Here is a 25,270-nt window from a genome sequence, read left to right on the forward strand (position 1 = left end):
CCCTCTGCGTGAAAAAGTTGCCCTTTAGATCCATTTTAAATCTTCCCCATTTCACCTTAAACCTATGTCCTCTAGTTCTGGACTCCCCCACCCCAGCAAAAAGGCCTTATCTACTTATCCTATCCATGCCCCTCATGATTTTATAAACTTCCATAAGGTCACCCCTCAGCCTTTGACGTTCCAGATAAAACAGTACCGGCCTATTCACCTCTCCCTTTGGCTCAAATCCTCCAACCCTGGCAACATACCTGTAAATCTTCTCTGAACCCTTTTAAAGCAATCTCCATCAACATGCAATAAAACCTGGACAACACTCAGGAAAAGTACCATCAGTGCGACAATGACTAGCTTGAAGAAAATCCTCACCATTTCCACAAGACGTTACAAGTTATTACCATCACTTCAGTTCCGACCATCAACATCCTCAGGTAGTCACTACTGACTGAAAATGGCAGCTACAAGAGCAGAACCGAGATCTTACTTCTCAGCACCAGCAAGCCTTTACATCACCTACAAAGTCATAGTCAGGTGTGTAATGAAATATTTCCTACTTGACTGGATGAGTACAGATATAGTAACACACAAGCTGCTCAATGTCATCTGGAAAAAAACAAACAGATTGGCACCCATGCACCATGTTTAACATTCAGCCCCTCCAGCAAACATGCACCTTGGATAGAGTGTGCATCTTACAAGGATGCACTGCAGCAACTTTCCAAGGTATCTCTAGCAGCACCATTCAAACCCATGATGACTGCCATCAAAAAAGTACAGACAGCAAGCATTTGGGTACATCAATACCTCAGAGTCATACCATTCAGACTTAGAAATATATGGTTAATTTTTCAACACTGTCAATGGATCACAATACTGGAACACTGTTGTTCCAGTATTGACTGTTTGGGGTACCTTCACCAGGCAGGCAGCAGCAGTTCACTGAAGTGCTTCACCAGCATCCTCTCAGCAGCTATTAGGGATAGCCAGTATATCCAAGCCTCATCAGCAATATCAACATCCGATGAATGAACTAACCTTAATAACTGCGATAAGATATAGTCATTTACCTGAGAAAAAGTTGATATACGGTAAGACGACAAAAAAAAAGTAAAACTAATGGAAGGCATGTTTACAGATGTCAGGAGCTCCTTTTTCATGCAAAAATCAATGCAAAGTCCATATGGTCTTAAAGCAGGGTGGTGAAGGATGCAAAGTTGCAGAGACATGCTACATTCGAATCTTGCAATCACAAGAGTTGATCACCTGAGTAATAAATTTCAATCAGTAACTCTACACAGTTAGTTCTTCAAATGTACTTCCTATTTCTCAGTAGGCAAATTCAGCAGCCATTTTTAAACACATGGTCCCAGAAGCAATGTCAACTGAGAGGAATTTTGCCTCTGACAGTGGCCTCAGAATTTATCCCACCAAATGGATGCATGTTGGTCACAACATGGATGCATCAGGATTCAGCATATACTCAAGTCAGTAATGCAGCTCTTGAGGAGGACAGCCACCAAGCTGACACTTCAGTAGATTATGATGATTTCAACAAAAATAAAGTTTGCTGGTTATCTTTGGCTTCAAGCTGAGAAATACTGACAAGAAAATCCAGGCAGAAATTTCCAAAAGAGCACAGTTCCATGCAGAAGCATGTTGTCACAAGAATTTTTTTAGAATGAGATCAAGGGTGCTCAAAATACAGAGGGTGCAGCAGATGAATTCACCCGAAAGTCCAGGATAAACAATTTTGGAGCGACAACTAAGAGAGCAGTTGCCCCATATTAGGAGAGAGAGAGAGAAAGTCTGAGGAAACGCATTGTTGATCTTTGTCTTCTTCACTGCTCCAACTCCTCTAATCACAGGTTTTCTCCTCCTCTATCTGCTTAAGAGACAGAATCTACAATTGGAGCAGTAGCAAGGGCAGAAGGAGGGAACCTATACTTGGAGAAGCTGGATCAGTTGTTCTGACAAGTCTCACTGCTGCTGGCTTCTACCACTTCGAGAGGACACTGACTGAAGATAGGCAGGGACTGGTTGCTGTCCAAAAAAAAACTTGGACCAAGTGTCTCAAAAGCAGATCCCCAAAACCCTTACTTGGAGACCTAACAGCTGCCATTTGATCTTCAAAACTGTGACTTGAAACAACAATTTCAAACTCTAAAATGTGAGCCACACGAAAACCCATATCCAAACCCTATGAAATCTAGATTCCTAGCAACAAAACACAGTTTCAAAGTCCCCATGGCCTAGATCTGGACTCAACAGCACCTGGAACCTTCAAAACCCTGCTGCCAAAAACTTGGATGCACAACACAGAAAATCAGACATGGTTAACACAAACCTGGGCCAGTTGTCACTAAATCATGACAGTGAATCATCTAAAAGAATGATACAGAACCTCCAAAATCTAATGCAATCTATCAGTTACCAAGCACCAAAAATCCAGCCTTCAAAAATCTAAACACAGGCTGCTGAAAACTGGACCTATATTTCCAAAGATCTGATTAGATAGTCTGAACTGAGACACATCAAAACCAGAATTCAAATCCCTCTAAAGCTGAATTACAACAGATCAGAACCAGGCAAAACCCAGTTCTTGCTGCTGACCATTGAGGCCAAGACTCAAACCTCAAAGTCCTAAAGCTGGTACCACAGCATCCAACAAGATCTGAAACCAGTCCCGTGAAACCCTGCTCCAGAATATCCCAAAACATTGACCTACATGTCAGGCTGGAAATATACCAGACAACAAGCATCACTCATATGGCGTCTATATTTATACACATACTTTCAATGTCGTTGTTTAAAAAAAAAACACAAAAATTTGCATATTTTGAATGCAAATTGGGTGTTTCTGTCCTTTAAGGTGTCAATCTATTCCTCAGAGTCAGAGACATACAGCATGGAAACAGACCCTTCGGTCCAACTCATCCGTGCCAACCACATAGCCTATATAAATCTAGTCCTATTTGTCAGCATTTGGCCCATATCCCTCCAAAACCTTCCTGTTCATATACCCATCCAGATTACTTCTAAATATTGCAATTGTACTAGCCTCCACCACTTCCTCTGGCAGCTCATTCCATACATGCACCACCGTCTGCGTGAAAAAGTTGCCCTTTAAATTCATTTTAAATCTCCCCCTCCCCTCCTTAAACCTATGCACTCTAGTTCTTGACTCCCCACCGCAGAGAAAATATCTTGTCTATTTACCTTATCCATGCCCCTCTTATCAAGGTCACTTCTCACCCTCTGATGCCCCAGGAATATAGCTCCAGTCTATTCAGACTCTCCCTAAAGCTCAAATCCTCCAACCCTGGCAATCTCCTTGTAAATCTTTTCTTAACCCTTTCAAGTTTCACAACATTTTTCCGATAGCAGGGAGTCCAGAATCGCACAAAGTTTTCCAAAAGTGGCCTAGCTAATGTCCTGTCCATCCACAATATGACCTCCCAACTCCTATACTATCATGCGAAGTGGTGTATTACTTTGAAAAGAACTCACTGAAGTATGACGCAACTATGAATTAAACGCTTAGTTATCAAATGGTTAGCTGGGTGCTACAGAATTAATTTGCATCTGTGCTGCTTGTTGCATAGTTAACACTGGAAGTCAGCATCCTAACTTTAAACAGATGTGCAAATGCAAAATAATACATGCGTAGTGACCATCTCAGCTAATGTTAATCCTGGCTAAGTCAGAACCCAGAGTGAAACTGGCTTGGTGGAACATAAAATTAATTTTTGCAGTTGATTCCTACAGTGGTTAGTCCCTGAACATGCTCACATACCAATGTTTTTGTAAACAATACAATTTGGTAGGACTGCATTCTGCTTGTCCATTCTTGTCAGACATAGCCCATGTTTCTTCTCTACTTACTGCCCCTCAGCAACATTATTTAAAAACACACCAATTTCGAAAATACACAAACATCAACTAGCCCTATCTCACCACTACCCCTTGAACCCCTCCACTGTTACTAAATTGTCACACTGCTTCACTGTTGTCCAGTACTGGATCACTGAAATCCTCCACTGAATATTGAGAAAAGGGATGGCATAACCTCAATTTTTGAGCTCCACCTTCATGCCTCTCCTTGCGACTGCTTGTGGTTGAAAGAGACAGTTTGCAACATGATGTGGTACTTGATGCTTTGCTGAAACCGCATATTCTGTAACATTGTTAAATGCAGCCACATCTCAGCTCACATGCTGCTCAAACCATCGTACATGTCTTTACTACCTTTAGATTTCTCTTTCAAAGTACTACCAGCTGTTCTTCTATATTCTACATTCTCAAAACTTGAAGTCATCTCAATCTCTGCTGCTCAAGTTCAAACCTGTACGTACTCATCACTCCAGTGTTTGCTGATCTACAGTGATTCCTGATTAAGCAATGCCTTGATTATATATTTTAATTCCTTTCAAATCCTTCCGCAACCACACTACTCCTCCCTACCATGACCTCTAACGCCACAATATCTGCATTCCTCCATTATGATCTCTCGACTGTAACTTTTTAATTGCTCCACTGTTTATTGGCCAGGACTACAGCTGCAAAAGCACTGAAATTTCTCCTTAAACCTCGCTATCTTCTTTAAAACATTCCATAAAACCTTTTCTGTTAATAAGCCTTTGCTTATCTGCCACAATATCCCCTTATATGGCTAGATGACAAATACTATTTTGTACTGTTTCTGTGAAATACCTTGGAATGTAATAGAGTTAAACTGCATACTCAACAAAACACACATACTAAGCCAGGTGAGAACAGTTTAGGAAAGTTCACTGGAAGTGTGGCTGGTGATGGGTTTAAAAGGAGCAATGGAGCGAATGGCAGAATCTTAGCCAGAATACCAAATAAGGGATCTTCAATAACAAAAAGTACATGGCTGAAATATCAGAGGGTAGCATCATCTGCAATATAGTATAGGCCAGCAAGGCCTTTTATTATTCCACCAGATTATTTCACTGCCTAGTCCAGCATTCATTGCAAATCTGCAGATGCCCTTGAGTTGGTGTTGGGAGCCTCCTTCTTGAACCATTACAGTCTATGTGATGTAGACACATCAAAGTGCTGTTAGGAAATGCCAGGATTTTGACTCATTGACAGAAATGGAGATAAAAGTTCCAAGTTGGGATGACATGCAGCTTATGAGGTAACGTGTAGATGGTGATGCACTCTTCCACCTGCGGCCCTCGTCCTTCTCAGCAGAAGTTTAGGAGATGCTGTTGAAGGACGTCTGATAGAGTATCTGATATATGCTACATGGTGCTGTCACTATTTATCATTGGTGAAAGTGGGGAATGCCTACGTTCACAGAAGGGTACACCAACCAAGCTGTTGGTTTGTCCTACATGATACCAGGCTTCTTGATTGGTGTTGCAGTTAAACTCATCCAAACGACTGAAGAGTATTTTCACCTCTTGAATTTCATACGTTGTGGACAGGTTCTGGGGGTGGGGGCAGGTGGTTGCTGAGTCATTTGCTGCCGGATTCCTAGCCTCTGGCCTGTTCTTGTAGCCACAGCATTTATTTGATGGGACAGTTTGGTGTCTGGTCAATGGTAACTCCCAGTATGCTGAAAATGGATGACTCAACAATTGTAATGTCCTTGAATATCAAAGGAGAGACAGTTACATTACCTCTTGTTGTAGACGGTCATAGACTGACGTATGACACAAACCTCGCTCACCACTAAGTACCATACTAAATCCGCTGCATACAGACAGATTGTTTCAGTATCTGAGGACCTGTGAATGGCACTGAACATAGTGCACAGATCAGTGAACACTCCCCCTTCTGACATTATGGAGGAGGGCAGGCCATTGATGAAGCAACTGATGATGATGATATGGATGGTAACTAAGAGTCTCTGCAGTAATATCCTGCAATGAGATGATTGACCTCCAACAACCAAAGCCATCTTTCTCTGTGTCACCTATGACTCTAACCAGTAGAAATTTTCAAAGCCCATCAAATTCTTATCAACTCCAGTCTTGCGAGAATGCCTTGCTGTCAAACGCAATCCACTTCACATCTGGAGGTCAGCTCTCCTGTCCACGTTTAGACTAAAGCTGTAATGAGTCAGAAGCTGAATGGCCCAGGGGAAACCTGAACTGAGTGTCAGTGGGCAGGTTATTGCTGCAGACGTACTGCAACATAGCATTGTTAGTAATACTTCCAGCAGTTTTCTGAAGAAGTGTAGAATGATTGGTGTGTAATTGGTCTGGTTAGATTTGTCCTGCTTTGTGCACACAGGACATGCCTGTGGGTAGGACAGTGCTGTAACTGTACTGGAACAACTTGAGCAAGAGCACAGTAAGTTCTGGAGTCTTTGGTACTAAAAGAGAATGCTGCAAGGGTCCAAAGCCTTTGCAGTAACCAGTGCCTGCAGGCATTTCTTGACTTCAAACAAAGAAAGCCAAATTGGCTAAAGACTGGTATTTGAGATGCTGTGGGCTTCTGAAATAGCCCAAGATGGATTAGGCATTTTCCACTTTGGGCTGAAGATGGTTGCAACCACTTCAGTGTCATGTTTTGCACTGAAATGAGAGATTCCCCCTTTATTTAATAATAAGTTGCGATATTTGTAAAGCCCTTTTCCCTGATTAATTGTTAAATTGTTCATAATCATTCACAACTCATTGTGGCACGACTGCAGAACCTCGATGTGATCGGTTCATCGAGGGATTGCTTTGCTGTCCATAGCATTTGCTTCTAATTTGACAGGCAACTTGTCCTGTGTTGAAGCTTTAGCAGGTAGTTAACCCACCTTTGTCCATGCCTGGTACTGCTTCCAGGTGCACTCCTGAATTTTTCATTTAACCAAGGTTAATCACCCAGCTTGATAGCGACAGTGAAGTAAGGGGGCCAGGAGGTTAACAAATCAAGTTGAATACAAATCTGCTGCCCTGTTAGCCCAAAGTGCCTCCTGGATGAGTTATTCAATCACATCAAAATCTATTCTATTTAGAACGATCATAGTGTCATTCAATACAATGAACAGCATCAATGTGAAAACCAGCTGGTGATGACTCCCAGTAATACTGCCAGTGACAGATGCTTCTATGACAATTGCAAGCAGACATGAGCTTTAGATATTTACGTTTAGTTTGTTTCATCTTGGCCAACTTTAGACGCTATTTAGGATACATGTATTCTGCTAGTCCAAAGAATACGTAACACAATTTTGAAATACTAATTACTCATTCTAAAGCCAACAACAAATCATTTATTAAAAGCCATACTTTAAATATGCCACATATTTGATGAATAATTAATATAGGGATTTTTAAAATTCATTTCAATATATTACAGACTGATTAGCAAGGTTAGATTTCACGGAATACTGGGAGAAGTAGCCATTTGGATACAGAACTGGCTCAAAGGTAGAAGACAGAGGGTGGTGGTGGAGGGTTGTTTTTCAGACTGGGATAAATGTGAGGTGCTGCAATTTGGGAAAGCAAATCTTAGCAGGACTTATACACTTAATGGTAAGGTCCTAGCGAGTGTTGCTGAACAAAGAGACCTTGGAGTGCAGGTTCGTAGCTCCTTGAAAGTGGAGTCACAGGTAGATAGGATAGTGAAGAAGGCATTTGGTATGCGTTCCTTTATTGGTCAGATTATTGAGTACAGGAGTTGGTAGGTCATTGGTTAGGCCACTGTTGGAACATTGCATGCAATTCTGGTCTCCTTCATATTGGAAAGATGTTGTGAAACTTGAAAGGGTTCAGAAAAGATTTACAAGGATGTTGCCAGGGTTGGAGGATTTGAGCTGTAGGGAGAGGCTAAACAGGCTGGGGCTGTTTTCCCTGGAGCGTCGGAGGCTGAGGGGTGACCTTATAGAGGTTTACAAAATTATGAGCGGCGTGGATAGGGTAAATAGGCAAAGTCTTTTTCCTGGGGTGGGGGAAATCCAGAACTAGAGGGCATAGGTTTAGGGTGAGAGGGGCAAGACATGAGAGGCCTTCGGGTCAACGTTTTCACGCAGAGGGTAGTACGGGTATGGAATGAGCTGCCAGAGGAAGTGGCGGAGGCTGGTACAATAGCAACATTTAAGAGGCATTTGGATGGGTATATGAATAGGAAGAGTTTGGAGGGATATGGGCCGGGTGCTGATAGGTGGGACTAGATTGGGTTGGGATATCTGGTCGGCATGGACAGGTTGGACCAAAGGGTCTGTTTCCATAATGTACATCTCCATGACTCTATGACACTAGCTGTCTGTATTTAAAAAGTATTGTTAGAGTGGAAGAAAGAGGCAAGACACCTCCAGGGTCTTAACAACAGTATCCACCTTGGGTCTTCAAATCACAGATGAGACGAGACCGATTTATTTTAAGATCACGTACACACTTGAAAACAGTGCACTGTATTCAAGTTTAAGGCAATATACCCTAAACTGGCAAGGGGATGATAACTAAGTGGGTAGACATAAGAAATGGAAATTAAAGATAGGAAATGAAAAATAGAAAGCAAAAGTGGGGCACAAAGAAAACAAGGGCTGCAGCATACAGGGCCATAATATAAACAGGATGTGTAAAAATATTTTTAAGAGGACAAATCTAAAGATATTGTACCCAAATGCACTGTGCTTGCAGTAAGATGGACAAATTAACCACAGAAATAGTTGTGAACAGGTACAATAGGAGTATGTACCAAGACATGGCTGCAGGGTGACCAGGCTTAGGAACTGAACATTCAAGAATACTCAATTTTTAGGAAGGACAAGGAAAAAGGAAAAGGAGGTTGATTAGTGTTATTAGTAAAGGATGTAAACAGTGCAACACTGAAAAAGGATATTTAGTCAGAAAATCTAGAAGTAAACTCAGTCTGGGTGGAACAAAGCAACACGGAGCAGACAACGCTGTCAAGAGGTCTCCAAAAACAATAATGATTAGATTAGATTACTTAGTGTGGAAACAGGCCTTTCGGCCCAACAAGTCCACACCGACTCACCAAAGGGCAACCCACTCAGACGCATTCCCCTCCATTAACCCCTTCAGCTAACACTACAGGCAATTTAGGATTGTCAATTCACTAACCTGCACATTTCTGGAAACCAGAGTACCCAGAGGAAACCCATGCAGACACAGGGAGAATATGCAAACTCCACACAGCCTGAGGCGGGAATTGAACCCGGGTCTCTGGTGCTGTGAGGCAGCAGTGCTAACTACTGTGCCACCGTGCATTAAACAAGAAATTAGAGACGCACACAAAGGTGCAAGTGAGCATGGATGACTTTAATCTACATATCGAATGTACAAACCACATAAGCAATAAATAATGCAATGGCACGTGAACTCCTGGAGTGTGCACTAGATGGATTTTGAGACCATTAAACTGAGGAATCAATTAAGGAACAGACTCTCTTAGATTTGTCATTGCGCAATGAGCATTGGTTAATTAATAATCTTGTCGCACAAGGTTCTTTTAGGAATAGTGACCACAACATGAAAGAATTCTTCACTGGGAGAGAAATGGAGGCACCTAACCCAAACCTAGGGTCCAAAATCTCAGCAAAGAAAGCTACAAAAGTATGGGGCAAGAATTGACGGCAACAGTTTGGCTAATTTAATTAAACTGCATTACAGTGCATAATAATTGGCTAACATTTAAATCAATGCATGCATTGCAATAATCATATTAGTTAACTCCTTTCCTCTTGTATTTTTACATCAAAAAAGTGGTCTAACTATGGTTAACAAAAAGAAATCAAGGATAGAATTAGATTCAAGAGTTTGCTTGAAAATGTAGCAGGCTGGAGGTTTGGAAATTAATTAGGATTCAGCAAGGAAGACCAAGAGATTGATTAATAGGTGCAAAAAGAGTGATAACAAATTTGCAAGGTACATGAAAGCAGACTTAAGAGCTTTTATAAGTATGCATGAAGGAAAAGATGAATAGAGAAAGACCAATACAAATTCATATATTCAATATAGATGTATATTGGAAGAATAGGAGAAATGATAATGGAAAAGAGAAATAGCAAAGCAATTAAACAACTACGTTGGTTCTGTCTTCACAGATGAAGACAAAACTAACTTTGCAGAGTGCTAGGGAAGTCAAGGGTGCTTTGTTTGAAGGAAATTAGTATTAGCAGAATTAAAAAGTACTCTTCAAAACATTAATGGGACTGAAAGTTGGTAAATCTTCAGCATCCGATGATCTACACTGCAGGGTACTAAAGACAGTATTTTGGAAATAATGGATGCACTTTGATTGTCATCTTCCAAAATTCTACAACTTGTGGAACAGCTCTAGCAGATTGGAGGGTGGCAAATATAACCCCATGATATGAGGAAGAAACAGTGAATTATAAACTGCTAGGTCTCTGCTATCTAATAACTGCTAGAACCTATTATGGACGACACAATAGCAGAATACTTGGAAAATATCAACAGGAATAAGCAAATTCCACCGATTCATGATTATTGGATAAATCATGATTGATGAACCTACTGGAATTTTTTGAGGATATAAGAGTAGAATAGGTAAGGGTGCATTTGATTTTCAGAAAGCTTTCCATGAAATCCTTCTTAAGAGATTAATGTATAAGATTAAAAGAACAAGGGATTAGAGCTAATATACTAGTATGGATTTAAATATGTTAGTAAATAGAAAGCAGTAGGATAAATGGATCTTTTATAGAGTGAAAGGTGGTGACTAATAGAGCATATAATATAAAGTGTGTGATTTATAGGCATTTTACCACCATTTATTTTGGATTTTGGGAATTTTGAATTACTGGCATATGGGTTTGGTCTGTATCTATGAAGGGATTTTAATGATCAATGTGTGAGGATTTCTGTAGTCACGGCAATTTCAGTTAAAATGTAACACGAGGGAGAGTTTCCTGGAGAAATTAGGTTTTTACTTCATTGGGCGAATTTTACAAGTGAACAATGCAAACTGTTGTGTATTTGGCTTCAGGTAGAAGGTTCTGGCATGGAATTTATTCTTTGGTTTCAGGGAAACACACAGCTTGAAGAACCCTTTTAGGCTTTCAGATTTGTAGAGGTCATGGCTGAAGATGGATGTATAAAATGAAGGGAGACAGTATAGAAATAGATTACCTCAGAGTAGGCAAATTAGTTTGAGTTCCAGACCAAAAGTGGTTGTTAAAATCCCAAAGGGATTATCTGAAGACAAAACCATATAAACTCAGTTTTATGAAGACTCATGAAAGGGGGTTATCAGATTCGCACAACTGGGAACTGAAGCTATCACGAAAGTAAGTCCTATAAGGATGACAGAGAAGGGAATTCTCCAGCTTGAGTGCAATAAAGCAGTGTTTCTCGATTAATGAAGCTATACTTTACTGTGTGTTTTATAAATCTTTAAACTTGAGTTATATAGATTGGTTTGTACTTATTTTCAGATAATAATCTTCTGCTTGATTGGTAAAACTGAATTAATAGCATTGTGTATTTGTGTTTCAGTAAAAGTCCACCTTTTCAAAGCCATTAAAAAATATCTATCATAAACAATAGAATATATCAAGCCATATTTCGGTCTGGGATCTGACCTGTTCTGTAACAACAGTTGGGATCATAACAGGTCCCACAGGGATCATATATATTTTTAAATTCCCTCCACGAAATCATTGATATATCTATTTAATATAATTAAAAATAATATTTCCACGTTTGCTGATAGTATAAAACGAGGAGGAATGGAGTTTGATGACAAGGAAGTAAACATGTTTCAAGGCATTCAAAAGGTGAGCGTGTTGGCAAAACAATGTTACACCGCATCTGCCAAGTAGAGGTGTAAAATGATCCGTTCAGTTTTAAAAAAAAAGAATGGCATACTATTGCTTTAAGAATGATAGATTAGGAAATGTTTAGGTGCAAAGGGACCCGAGTGTCATTGCACACTAGCACTGAAAGCAAGCATGTAGATGCAGCAGGGAGTTAGAAAACAAAATGGTGTGCTGGTTTCCATTGCAAGGTGAAATCAACATAGGAGCAAGGAGGTATTACTGCAGCTGTGCAGGGTATTGGTGAGACAACACCTGGAAGACAGTGTTAAGTTGTAGAGTCATACAGCATTTAAACAAACCCTTGGGTCTGACCAGATCCCCAAACTTAACAAGCTCCATCTGTCTATGTTTGACTCATATCCCTCTAAATCCTTCCTATTCATGTGCCGTCCAAGTCCCTTTTAAATGTGGTAACCTTACCTGCATCTACCACTTCGTCTGGCAGTTCACTCCATACACAAACCACCCTGTGTGAGAAAGTGTTGCCCTTCGGGTCCTTTTTATATCTTTCTCCTTTCACCGTAAAATTAAACACCCCTAGTTTTGAACTCGCCCACCCTAAGGAAAAGACACCTGCCATTCATCTTACATGCATCCCTCATGATTTTATAAACCTCTATAAAGGTCACTCCTCAAACTCCTACGCTCCAGTGAAAAAGTCCCAGCTTATCCAGCCTCTCCTTATAATTCAAACCTTCTAGTCCTAGTAACATCCTGGTAAATCTTTTCTGCACCCTCTCCAAAATAATGATATCTTTCCAATAGGAGAAGGGGAGGACTGCAGATGCTGGAGATCAGAGGCAAGACTGTGTTGCTGGAAAAGCACAGCAAGTCATGCAGCACCTGAGGAGCAGGAGAATCAACATTTCAGATACAAGCCCTTCAGGAGTAAGGCTTGTGGGTCGGGGGCTAGGAGATAGAACAGAGGGGTGGGGGTGGGATTGGAGAGGAAGGTAACTGAGAAAGCTATAGGTGGATGAAGGTGTGGGAGAAGGTGATATCGGGGGGGGGGGAAGTGATGGACAGGTCTGGAGGGCAGTGCTGAGTTGGAGGCTTGGGACTGGGATAACGTGGGGGGACAAGGGGAAATAAGGAAGCTGTTGAAATCCACATTTATCCCATGTGGTTGCAGAGTCCCAAGTCGGAATATGAGGCGTTCTTCCTCCAGGGATTGGGTGGGAACAGTTTGACGGTGGAGGCAGCCCAGGACCTGCATGTCCTTGACGGAGTGGGAGGGGGATATTAGCAGACCGACCAGGACTATACACCGTAACATTGAGTCCAACTTGACTCTTCAGGATTTGTCTGAGATATTTTCTGTAAGGTATGATTGCATGAGTATGACTGTCAGGCTCATGCTCGATTGGCCTGTGGGACAACTCTCCCAATTTTGCAAAGGTCCCTGGATGTTCACAAGATCATTCGGTCTGGGTGTGCTGTTGTCATTTTTGCTGCTGAGGTTGATACCTGATGGCCTGACTTCTTCTATTTCGTTTCAACATGTAGCAATTTTGTACAAATGAATGACTTGCTTGGTCATTTTGTAGGGAATTAAGGTCAATGGTCTACAATTACATATCAGCCAGACCAGGTAAGGACAGTAGATTTCCATCCCCAAAAGCCATTTGTCACCTGGATAAATTTTTTTTTTATATAGATATTTTTTATTAGAAATTTAACATTTTTACAAGTTTACAAAAATAAACAAAACTCTCAGATATAAACATTGATATACAATTAACTCAAATATACAATAGCCAAAATTTAACAAAAGATAAAAAAAAATCGAAAAAGAAGAAAAAGAAAAACAAAACTCAACTATCTACTAATCTAACCTACAACTAACCAGAGTGTATATTTAAGTCTCTTACATGCTCGGAATGTGCTAACATCACATGTAATAAAACCCGTATTCGTGCAGGATTCCTCCCCCGAGGGGCCCCGGACCAGCCAGGTTTGTAATCTCAATTAAATAAAAGCCCTTGTTAGGATAGCCGAAATATCTGTATTTATGTAATTCAAGAAGGGCTGCCATATTTTATAAAATAACTCGGTCTTTCGGTGCACCATATTTGTGAGGAAGTCAAGGGGAATACATTCCATAATTAATCTGTGCCAATTTGAAAGTCCAGGGGGGCCCTCAGCCACCCAGTTCACCAAAATATTTTTCCTTGCACAGAAAGAACGAATAGAAAACAGTCTCTTCCCGTACGTGTCCAGGGAGGGAAAGTTCGAAAAGCCCAAAAGGAGAGATACAGGGTCCAGTTTAATTTCCGTTCCTAAAATGTCTGTCAGGGTACTTGCTACTTTAGTCCAATATCTACGGATCTTATGACAGGTCCATAGGCAATGTACAAGAGTGACCTAGATAAATTTTAACAACTGACAATAGTTTCATGGTCACTGTCACTAGTTTTTAATTTCAGATTTATTAATGAGTTGAATTTACATTTCACAAACAGTAAACAACCTTAACAAAAGAACACAGGAAAACCTCCCGGTAAATTTAATGACAGGAAATTTTTAAAAGGCAAAATTAGAAAGAGAAAGTATTGAAGTGTTGCTATAATGCATTTCAGTTTAATGTGCTTTATTACTATTCACAGTTCAGTAACATCATTACTGCATTGAATGATTGTTTAACCTTCTATATAAGATAAAATGTTAAATATCCCAGTCCTTGGGATAGTTAATTTCTCAAAAAGGTAACAGTTAAAATCAACCGAGACAACATTTTCAGTTAGTACTTACCCTTTTGGATCCAGGAGATCCCGCACCTTTTCATTATAGATCTCCATATATGACACTTCTACTTTAAATGTGTGAGATTCACTTTCCTCTTTGGAGACTCTCCCAAACAATGCACCACAAAGACGAGGTATAAGGCCTGGTACATCAACACTGCCCATCATCGAGAAAGACTTTCCTGAACCTATGTACACAAGAAAAAGGCACATTTAGAGTCATACAGTCCTACAGCACAGAGACAGGTTCTTTGGCTGAAACTGGTCCATGCCGACCAAAATGTCCATCTACGCTAACCCCATTTCCCTGAATTTGGCTCATATACATGGATAGGAAAGGTCGAGAAGAATTTGTCCAAACACCTTTTAAATGTTGTTAGTGCACCCGCCTCAACCACTTCTGCTGGCAGCTCATTCCATATGCGTACCATCCTGTGTTAAAAAAAGTTGCCCGATAGGTTCGCTTTCCTTCATGTATTTCTTCCACAGTAAACACAGAAGGGAGATATTCATCGAGGATCTTGCCCATCTCCTGCTGTTCCACATATACAGTTTGGTTCTTAAGGGTCCTATTCTCTCTCTAGTTCGTTTCTTGTGATGTTTTCATCAACATTGAACTAATACCCTCGTGTTGGATTGGTAAATAACATGGGTTCAACTTACTTGAAAATTTTACACTGGCTGACTGATATTTTTGTGTATGACTACAAGCTTTGTATACGCCATGATTTGGAGATGCCGGTGTTGGACTGGGGTGTACAAAGTTAAAAATCACACAACACCAGGTTATAGTCCAACAGGTTTAATTGAAAGCACACCAGCTTTCAGGTGGTTGTAATCATTCTGTCTGAAGAACTTTGTGACATCGGCTCTAATTTTTCCTTTTCTTCATTTGAACCTTGGTTATTTAGTCTAAAGTAATGTTCTGTTTTTTTTTTCTTTTATATGCAACTTATTAAGTTCTATGTACACTATAATGTCAGGTGACTGCCACCCATGCTGGCAGAAAGGTCGAAGTTTATCAAACCTCTCCACCTGATGAAGGAGCAGCACTCCAAAAGCTAGTGTGCTTTCAATTAAACCTGTTGGACTATAACCTGGTGTTGTGAGATTTTTAACTTTGCATATGTCCTAATTCTAATATGCTACTGCTTGGACTCCTCATGGTGACTGGTCACGTGGAATCACCTTGGCTCATTGGCATACTCAGCTCTTAAAGCACAAACCCAACATTCCAGTTCCAAGCATAGTGTTGGTTACTAAGATACAAGGAATGGATATTGGTTCTGGAGGTAGCTCAAAGACAAAACTAAGCAACAGAGGACAGTGTCACAAGGAGAGGTTCAACACTCTAAGACAATGCCTCGGTTCATCCAGCACAAGTATAAAATTACTTCTTAATGCCAGGGGAGTCTTTAAAAATAATTGGGGTACAAATTATTACAGTCTGCAGAGAAAACCACAAAGTTTCAATATCTCAAGTATACTTCTGTAATCATCAAATGACATTGGTGTAGCTGACCTGATAAAGTAAACAGATCATGTTCTACATCTACTAGAATATAAAGGAAACAATCCCCTGTTTCCATGCAAGACAGAAGGACAAGTCTGACAAATAGCAATGCAGTCTGCAAAAGACTTGGAGATGGATAACTGGAATAAGCAATTAGGTGGCAGATGCAAAATCATGCACAAGAATGTGAAGCAATATATTCAGGAAGAAACATAAGGAATAGGTGGGCATACTCAACGGAAAGGGGCTGAATAGTGTGGATAAACGTGAACAATAAAAGATTTGAATAATTCTCTCAAGTTTGAGGTTTTTTTTAAATATAAAAGTTAAAAAATGATTTGACTTTTGAAAACAGTGGCATAAATGAGTAACAGTAATTAACTCTGAACGAATTTATACAACACACAATTCTGTTGCAGTTTTAGGTCCCTATTATAACAACCATACAAACTACAGGCAACATGCAGTGCAGATTTATTAAAATATCAGATTTGAAATGAGAGGATTCGGAGATAATTAATTATTTCCACTGAGGCAGCCATGAAGAGAGTCATACAGTTTATTATTGAGAAAAAGTTTCAATCACCTGAACAAGGCAAATTTTCCTACGAATGAGGGCCAATTACAAGATGCATTCAATTTAAAACTTTAACAGAGTAAAGAGATGTTAGGAGAAATGTTTTAATGCAGATGGGAATGTAGTGCCACAGATTCTGAGACAATATCTATTACATCTAAGAGAATTTTGAATAAATATCTGAAACGAACAAAATTCATGGCAATGAGAAAAAAGTGTGGCACGGTTATTAGTTCTGGAATGCTCTCACAAAGAGTTGGCACAGACTAAGTGAATTGAATAGCGTTCCACCTGCTCTGAACTTCTATGGCAATTGCGACCTAAAACAGAGGAACCTCGATTATCCGAACGAGATGGGCGGGCCCTATTTCATTCGGATTAAATTGATTATTTGGTTAATTGATTCAATGCCTTTCCCTCTGGGGCTCAGGGTTTTCTGTTAAGTCCGCTCCCCATTCAGGAGACTAAGCAGTAGCACACTGCGTGTGAGCCGCTGCCCCAACCCCATCCCCTATGCACCTGCCTGCCCCCACAACTCTGTCTAAAACCACCCCGCCTACCCAACTGTGCGCCACAACCCCCTCTCCGGGGCAGCTGGACTGGACACGAACAACAAGACTGCTGCCTTTTGGGGCGTGAGTCTCCAAATAGCACATGCACGCACACATACAACTTTTTACAGTAACTTTTTGACAGGTTCCACCTTTGCCCTGTACAGGACAATGTTGGAAAGGTTATCTGAGGAAGGGAGGTTTTCGGGTACATGCCTGTGTAGAATTCCATGGAACGTGTTGGGGGGAAGAGAGAGAGAGAGAGAGAGAGAGGGCAGGAGGTCAGTCATTTGGAGATGGTGCCTGGGCTCCCACTGATGTCCAGGACTGTTCTCAGCAGCATTTCAGCAGGCCGAGTTCACTTTTAATCATTGTAAACAAAAGATGCGACCGGTGTTGGAAACATGTCTTTGATATAATGTTTCTATTCGGACCTCAAGATCTCCTTCGGAGAATCCGATAGTCGGATAATTGAGGTTCCTCTGTAATAGGATTTACAGCCCGGCACTTTAAATGGTTGATCAGTATCTTGACAATGATGATTCAATTTCAACAAGTAAATTTAATGCAACACTGTGTCAAGCCCATCTATCTTGAAATTTACCAATTCAAATATCATACATCTTACCTGTCTGCCCATAGGCAAAAATGCAAGCATTATATCCTTGAAATGCATTCTCAAGTATCCCTTCACCAAGGCATTTGAAAACTACTTCTTGACCTAAAGCAAAAAAAAGAACAAAAACACCAGTTGAGACAAGAATATTATTCCATATTCTACCTCTCCTTTTCATCACTTAGTGTCAAGATGATCTGTGGAGTCATAACCTCTTTTATCTAACTGACCATTCTTAAGATATGATCATAGACATGACATTTTAGCAATCTGTCTTCAACTCTTCACTGAACTGAAGTCACAGGAGGAGTTACTCAGGAATGGGAGCACAGGGTTACTGTTAGCTTCCTTCAGCCAACACCACGGTGGTCAAGCGAATGGCCTCTGTTGAGACCTATTAACTCAGTGAAGACTAATGATCAAATCAATGAACTTCTGATTTCAATTATTTAGTTTTTCTCCAGATGATGCCTTTACTCCAAAAGGTATCAAAAAGTTGGAAAGCAAAAAACTTGACTATTAAAGTAACCCTGTTCCAGAAATTAACATCTGGAAAACCTTTAGTCACTTTAGACAGAATTGACTGTTTGGATGATTGCAATCCCAACTAATGAGTTGAAAGTATTCTTTATCTTCATCAGTTGTGAAAGATTATATACAGAATGAGTTAAGTGGTCTTAATGCAGTTCCAAATGTCTAGAACACAAAATGGTCAAGAACATGACAGTTTTATACTGAAGTGACAGTGTCACAGTCACTGGCTGTAATGATAATCAATCAATCAGAAACTGAAAAACTTCATTTAAACCATGCTGCAAAAGTACAAGATAACAACATTAATAATATTGGCCTACCTCCAGTACTATATAATTGTAACTCTGACATACAGCACAATAACTTATCCAAGAAGCTGTACAGTCAGACCTAGCATGACCAGAAGCAATAAAACTAGCTACTGTTTTATTTACAATATCGCTGCAAACTTAGTACTAGGCAGCTTCAATCTGATAGTCAAAGTGCGTTTCTTTGGAGAAAAAAGATTTACTTCAGGAATATGTTCTAAATGATGGGGGTGCTTGATACCGCGGTTGGTTGAGAAAAGTGTTCTGATATGAAAATGATAGAATGAAATGGTGCGTTTTGAAGGCTGGTGTGGTTTCAATCAGTGATGTTTCTCAAGTGTCTACTAACACCATCTTGGTACAGAATTTGCCCAGTTTATACTTTGATAGTTTTGGGGTGGGGAAGCAGTGAAGATTTTTATAAAATTTGCCATATAGAAACTGCATGCACCAGATTTCCTCTGAAGTAGCAGCTATGCGCAGATGTCCAATTAGTGCCAGCACACTACTGGATGAATAATTGCACGTGCCACCATTTTGTAAAAATCCTCTTTGCAATCAATTGGCACCATTCAACCAATACCTTGTTCATATGACATATTTTATAATTTTGGCCCTATAAATACAAACAACCAGTACTGAATAAACAACTACTATTTCAGTCAAGCTGGTCATCTGTTTTCCCCCTGACCCTCCAAGCTGGCTGGCTGACTGACACCAGGCACTCGCTCACATTAAGGGTTCGGGTGAGGAAAGCAACAAGTGGGAAAACTCTCAAAAATATTTTATCTTTATTCCGATGCAAGAAGTCCTACCGAACCGAACTAAAGATTCTGCATTAATTATAATGGTAAAATAGATTCCCTTAATGCAGTATAAATGTTGCACTGATCCCAACAAAATCTTCAGCTTGCTTACCTTTCCTTCTTTCAAAGTTGACAAAAAAGTATTTTCAGAAGTGGCTGTATAGTTTGAAAGTGTTTAACCACAAGTTAGTGAAATATACTGAAAACATTGGCTCACCTTTTAAAATATTCACTTTCTTAGGACTTAATAGGTAAATGACCCTAAAAGTGGGGTGCAAGGGTGCTAGAAATCTCACAGTTTACTAATTCGCCCTGATTCACACACAGTGAAGCTGTTCAATGAAATTCTACCCCAGAACAGCTCAACTATAAACCCTCAGACAAGTAACTGCTAACTGCTGAATTCAGAACACAGTGGGGAGATGGGATGGGGAGATGGGGGTAGGGATTGGGGTGATGGATAGATTCCTGCAATTCAATTTCTCATTCAGACTCAACTTGGCCCAACTTTCTGTGGTGTGAGCAAGATCAACTTAGCTTCAGTTCACTTTGTGAAGATGTTTTGTTGCATCACATTGCAGCTTTAAAAGCAACTCACAAGCAACTCACCTTGTTAGCTCCTAAAAAGGATGATAGTAAATTTGTCAGGAATGATTTCCCCTTAATGAAGCTTTGCTGGCTTGCAGCCATGATCAAATGTGCAGCTATTACATCCTTGATAATAGACTAACATTTTCCAAATAACAGAGGTTGAGCTAACTGGCCGATACTCACTCTTTATTGAAATTTCTTTTAAATAAATATATTGCACTGACAATTTTCCAATCTTTTAGAACATTTCCAAAATCTATGGATTCATCAAAGCATCTGCTTTCTCTATGACTACATTCTTTCATATTCTAAGATGCATCCTATTAGGCCCGAATTTCAGCCCCATTTGTTTCCCGAGCACTCACGACTAGAGTCGAGGGACAAGTGCTGTATTTATTTTCACTCCTCCTTTTGCTATCTTTAGTAATTTTGGAATGCTATTAGTATGTTCGACTGTGAAGAATTACACAAAGTATTTACAATATTCAGCTCCTCTGCCATTTCCTGGTTCTATATCGTTATTTCCCCAGCATCATTCTCCAAGGGGCCTCTGTTCGCTTTGGTTTCCCTTTTTCTTTTCATACATTTAATAAAACTCTTCCTGTCCATCTTGATAACACTTGCAAGTTTACCCTCAATGTTGATTTTCTCCCTTTTCTTTGGTTATTTTTTTTTTAAACTTTCCCATTTCTCTGGCTTCCCACTAAACTTTATCACATTGTATTTTTCTTTCAAACTGATGCAATCCTTAACTTCTCTGGTTTTCCTATCCCTCTCAGAATTCTTCTTCCTCACTGGCATTTGTGATTTCTGTGAGTAACAAACTTTTTCCTTAAATGTCAGCCGTTGCTCATCAATAGTCTGCTAAACTCCTTTCAAAGTCCACTTCATCCAGCTCTGCCCTCATTTCTTTGTAATTACCCTTATTTATGTTTAGGACAATTTGTCCCAATGCAAGTTCTTCCATCTCAAATTCAATGTTAAATTCTACTATGCTATGGTCATGATTTCTGAGGGGCTTGTTTACCTTGACATCATTTATTAAACCTGCCACAATACATATCAGATATCCAAAACAGCCTCCTTAATTAGATTCAAAATATCTTGTTCTATGAAATAACCCAAATGCATGCTAAATTCTTCCTTATGGCTTCTTCTGCCAATTTACCCCAATCTATATGAATATTCAAAGTCACCATGATTAACATACTGCCTTTGTTACATGCCCTCATTATCTCCTAATATATTCTGCATTCCCCGCACCCCCCCCCCAATCCCCATCATATGGCCCCCCCAATCCCATCATATGGGTATTGTTCAGCATCCTGTAGACTATACCTATTAGTGTCTTCTTTCCCTTTTTATTACTTACATCCACGAATATGGACGTTACATCATCTGATCCAATATTATTTCTTGCTGTTGTACTTATTACATCCATGCTAACAATGCCATCCCATCAATTCCTTCCTTTCTTTCCTTTTGAAAAGTCACATACTCCTGAATATTTAATTTCCAGCTGTGATCTCCTTGCAACCCAGTCTTTGAAAGAATTATAAATAAAACATTCAGGCAGCAGCAAGACTTGTAAAATCTATCTTTTGCACTCCAAGGCTGGTAAAAATAAAAGTCATTCTTGCATCCTGGTCAGGAAATGCTTATGAGAAGTTAAGAGCTGGGTCAGGTACAGCTACATTCCACCTACCACATACTCAAATTGAAAAGGAGAGCAACAGTCAGCAGTAAGGATCAAACATAAATAAAAAGGAAATTTTTACAAGGTTTTGGTTGCCAACAAGAATGGAAATTTCTAACATATTACTCAGAATGACACAAAGGTCAACACTTTTCAAAGGGGGATAAAGCATGGAAAAATTCTAAATGCACTTCAATTCCAATCTTAATCGGCTTCCAATTATACACCAAAAGCACAGCTGCACTTGTCTTGGTACTGGTCATTATAAAATCTTAATGTCAAACATACACTTTTTTTCAACTTACAAGATGTTGAGTAGTTGACACTTGGCAGTTGAATATATAAATCACAATAACATGTCTTTAATTTCAATTGAATCCCTCAACAGCCAGAGACTGCAAGTGTCCAACTAGTATTCGCATGATCCAAAAGCAGGTTGCACACACTGAAGGAAAGTGCTTTAACCTTTGTGGCACCAACTTAGACAAATACTGAACAAAATAAAATCATGAATTACATGCCCCAGAGGTCTAAGAGCACAAAATACCATTTTTCATGTATATTTCATGCAAGTTAAGCCCACAAAGCCCTGCATTAGTGGTTTAGTCATCTTCACTACTGGAACATCCATCATTCTAGCTATTGCAGCTGTGTTTTGTTGAAATTTAATAAACCACCCACAAATGTGTTCAGAGTGTGATGCTCAGCTTCACCAGTCCTGCTCAAATTCATTGTTGTGCTTTGTTTATTTCAATTCACAGCACATTGCAGATTTCTTCGAGGTTCCACACTGGGGTAGGGGGGTTGCAACCAAAAATTTACTTTGCTAAACTTTAAATGGGTCCCTAGCTGTACAACAACAATTGCTTCATGAGAGCCACACTCCATATTCTTCAAAAGGTGCTTTATATTATTAGAGGGCAACCAAACCTTATGCTTGTGCCTCTTGTTGAAGGTTCTGTATTTATTTTTTCAAGGGCTGGATTTCTTGCAAATGCCTGTTAACAGCAGCTTTGATAAAATGGGAGATTCAATCTAATGGAACCAAAATGTGAGTTAAAATTTGACCAACTATTTGGAGAGCAGCATGGTGGCTCAGTGGTTAGCACTGTTGCCTCACAGCACCAGGAACCCAGATTTCATTCCAGCCTCAGGCGACTATGTGTGGAGTTTGCACATTCTCCACATGTGGGTTTCTTCCAGGTGCTCCAGTTTCCTCCCACAATCCAAAGATGTGCAGGTAGGTGAACTGGCCATGCTAAATTGCCTGCAGTGTTCAGGAATGTGTGGATTAGATGCATTAGTTTGGGATAACTGTAGAGTAATAGGGTAGGGAGACGGGTCTGGGTGGGTTGGAGTGAACTTGTTGGGCCAAATGGCCTGTTTCCACCTTGTTGGGATTCTAGGAATCTATGAACTTGCAGAAAAAAAAAGTTTTCTGCACCTAATATCAAAGCCTTATTTCGATGCTGTTATGGACCAGGTTCCATAAACCATCCCCTTCTGCCTTTAGTTCACAACAGGAAGGATGAATGACAACATTTTCTTAGTTAACCACCCAGTACTTCAGGAAAAACTTAAAAATGAGAGGAAAGTACTACTCTAAATAAATGTCAAAATAAACATAAATAGCATATGATTAAGCACGCATGTCTTTTTCTGACTGAAATGACACATCATTGGAATGGCACTCATTAAGGTTAGTGCTCAAAATTCAGCAGCACCAGAGATAGCTGAGAATATGAAAACTGAAGTGCTCAGGCAGGGATGGCAGCCAGTTATTGGCACAGTTGATTGCTCATTCACATACACAGATATCTCAAAAGCATTAAAATAAACTACCTACTTAAAAGGAATTCAATGAAATTGATCATGCACAGATGACAAGAATAAGTGGCAAGTAGGCAATGAGAAATAGAATGGTTTCAGTGGAGAAGTAGCTGAAAATGTGTTGCTGGAAAAGCGCAGCAGGTCAGACAGCATCCAAGGAGCAGAAGAATCGACATTTCAGGCATGAGCCCTTCTTCAGGAATAAGGAAAGTGTGCCAAGCAGGCTGCGCTTTTCCAGCAACAAATTTTCAGCTCTGATCTCCAGCATTTGCAGTCCTCACTTTCTCAGTGGAGAAGTCGTTATCTATCTCAGCTTGCCTCTCCTGGCTCCCTTGCATTTTCCAAGTAGAACTGCAAAACTTTCATTCTTAGATGATCCAATTCTTATTTGAATGTTACGATTCAAATAGCCTCCACCACTCTGTCAGGCAATGCATTCAGATCCTAATCAGCCACCACACAAAAATAATTTCCCTTGCATCACAGTTTCTTTCACCACTGACCTTAAATTTAAGAGTTTTGATTCTTGATCCTTCCACCAATAGGAAGTTACTTTTTAGCTATTCTGAAAATCTAATGATTGAATATCTACCCAATTTTCTTTCAACTTTCTCTTCTCTAAGCAAGACAGCCCAGGTACTCCAATCTTTCTACATAGCACTTGTTCATGGGATGCAAGTATAAATGGTTAGCGTAGCATTTATTGTCCATTGTTAATTGCCTAGAGTGCAGCTTTAGGTCAACAATATTGCTAATCAGTCTGGAGATGAATACAAGTCCAATTAGATAAGACAGTTGATTTCTTTACCTAAAGTAATATTATTTGCACCAAATGGGTTTTTTACAACAATCAACATGAGTCCCATTCGACTAGTTATCTTTTAATTCAAGATTTGTACTGATTTCTAATTCCACCATCTGCCATGGTGGGATTTGAACTCATGACTCCAGAACATTAACTTGGGGTTCTGGATTATTAGTTTAGTGACATAACCACTACACTACTGCTTCCCCAAAGTTCTTTAACCCCAGAGTAATTCTTATGAATCTATTCTGCACATTGTCTAATGCTATTATATCCTTCCTAAATTTTGGTCACTGTACTCAGTTGAGGTCAAACCAGTGTTATGCAGGTTTTCATACATTTGCTGCTATTATGCTCCATATCCCTATTTATAAAGCATATATTAAATTGATTTTGTTAAAACACTTGTTCAATCTGAGCTGCCACTTTAATAATTTATGCAGATTAAACCCTCAAGTCTCTTGGTCTTGAATGCTATGAGAATTGTACCATCATTTTGTAATTCCATTCCATGTTCTCTCCCAAAATGAATCACGTCAGTCTGTTCTGCATTAAACTTCATTGCCCGCCCAGTTCTTCAACTTGCTCGAGTATTTTCAAAATTACACACTATTGTCGCCACAGTTCACAATATTTGAGTTGCATGCCATCCACAAACTTTGAAATTTGTCACCCCAGCCAGTTAGCCTTGGTGGCCTGTAGTTAGTTTATCGTAGGAGCTTCAGCAAAACCGACGTTTCGGGCAAAAGCCCTTCATCAGGAATAAAGGCAGAGAGCCTGAAGCGTGGAGAGATAAGCTAGGGGAGGGTGGGGGTGGGGAGAGAGTAGCATAGAGTACAATGGGTGAGTGGGGGAGGAGATGAAGGTGATAGGTCAGGGAGGAGAGGGTGGAGTGGATAGGTGGAAAAGGAGCTAGGCAGGTCGGACAAGTC

General features: G+C 39.9%; 1 protein-coding gene across 8 annotated transcripts in view; it reads right to left on the bottom strand.

The window, feature by feature from the left end:
* kif13a (kinesin family member 13A) overlaps nt 1-25,270 on the bottom strand; it is a 329,481-nt gene that overhangs the window by 150,778 nt on the left and 153,433 nt on the right. For all 8 annotated transcript variants that reach the window (XM_043719134.1, XM_043719129.1, XM_043719127.1 and 5 more), the window contains exons 5-6: nt 17,781-17,873; nt 14,519-14,699 (exon numbers count right to left, since the gene is read on the bottom strand). In XM_043719134.1, the coding sequence (XP_043575069.1) occupies nt 14,519-14,699; nt 17,781-17,873 (274 nt within the window). The remainder of the gene's footprint in view (nt 1-14,518; nt 14,700-17,780; nt 17,874-25,270) is intronic.

Source organism: Chiloscyllium plagiosum, chromosome 29 (assembly GCF_004010195.1).
Source record: "Chiloscyllium plagiosum isolate BGI_BamShark_2017 chromosome 29, ASM401019v2, whole genome shotgun sequence".
In the NCBI taxonomy this organism is placed as follows: Eukaryota; Metazoa; Chordata; class Chondrichthyes; order Orectolobiformes; family Hemiscylliidae; genus Chiloscyllium; species Chiloscyllium plagiosum.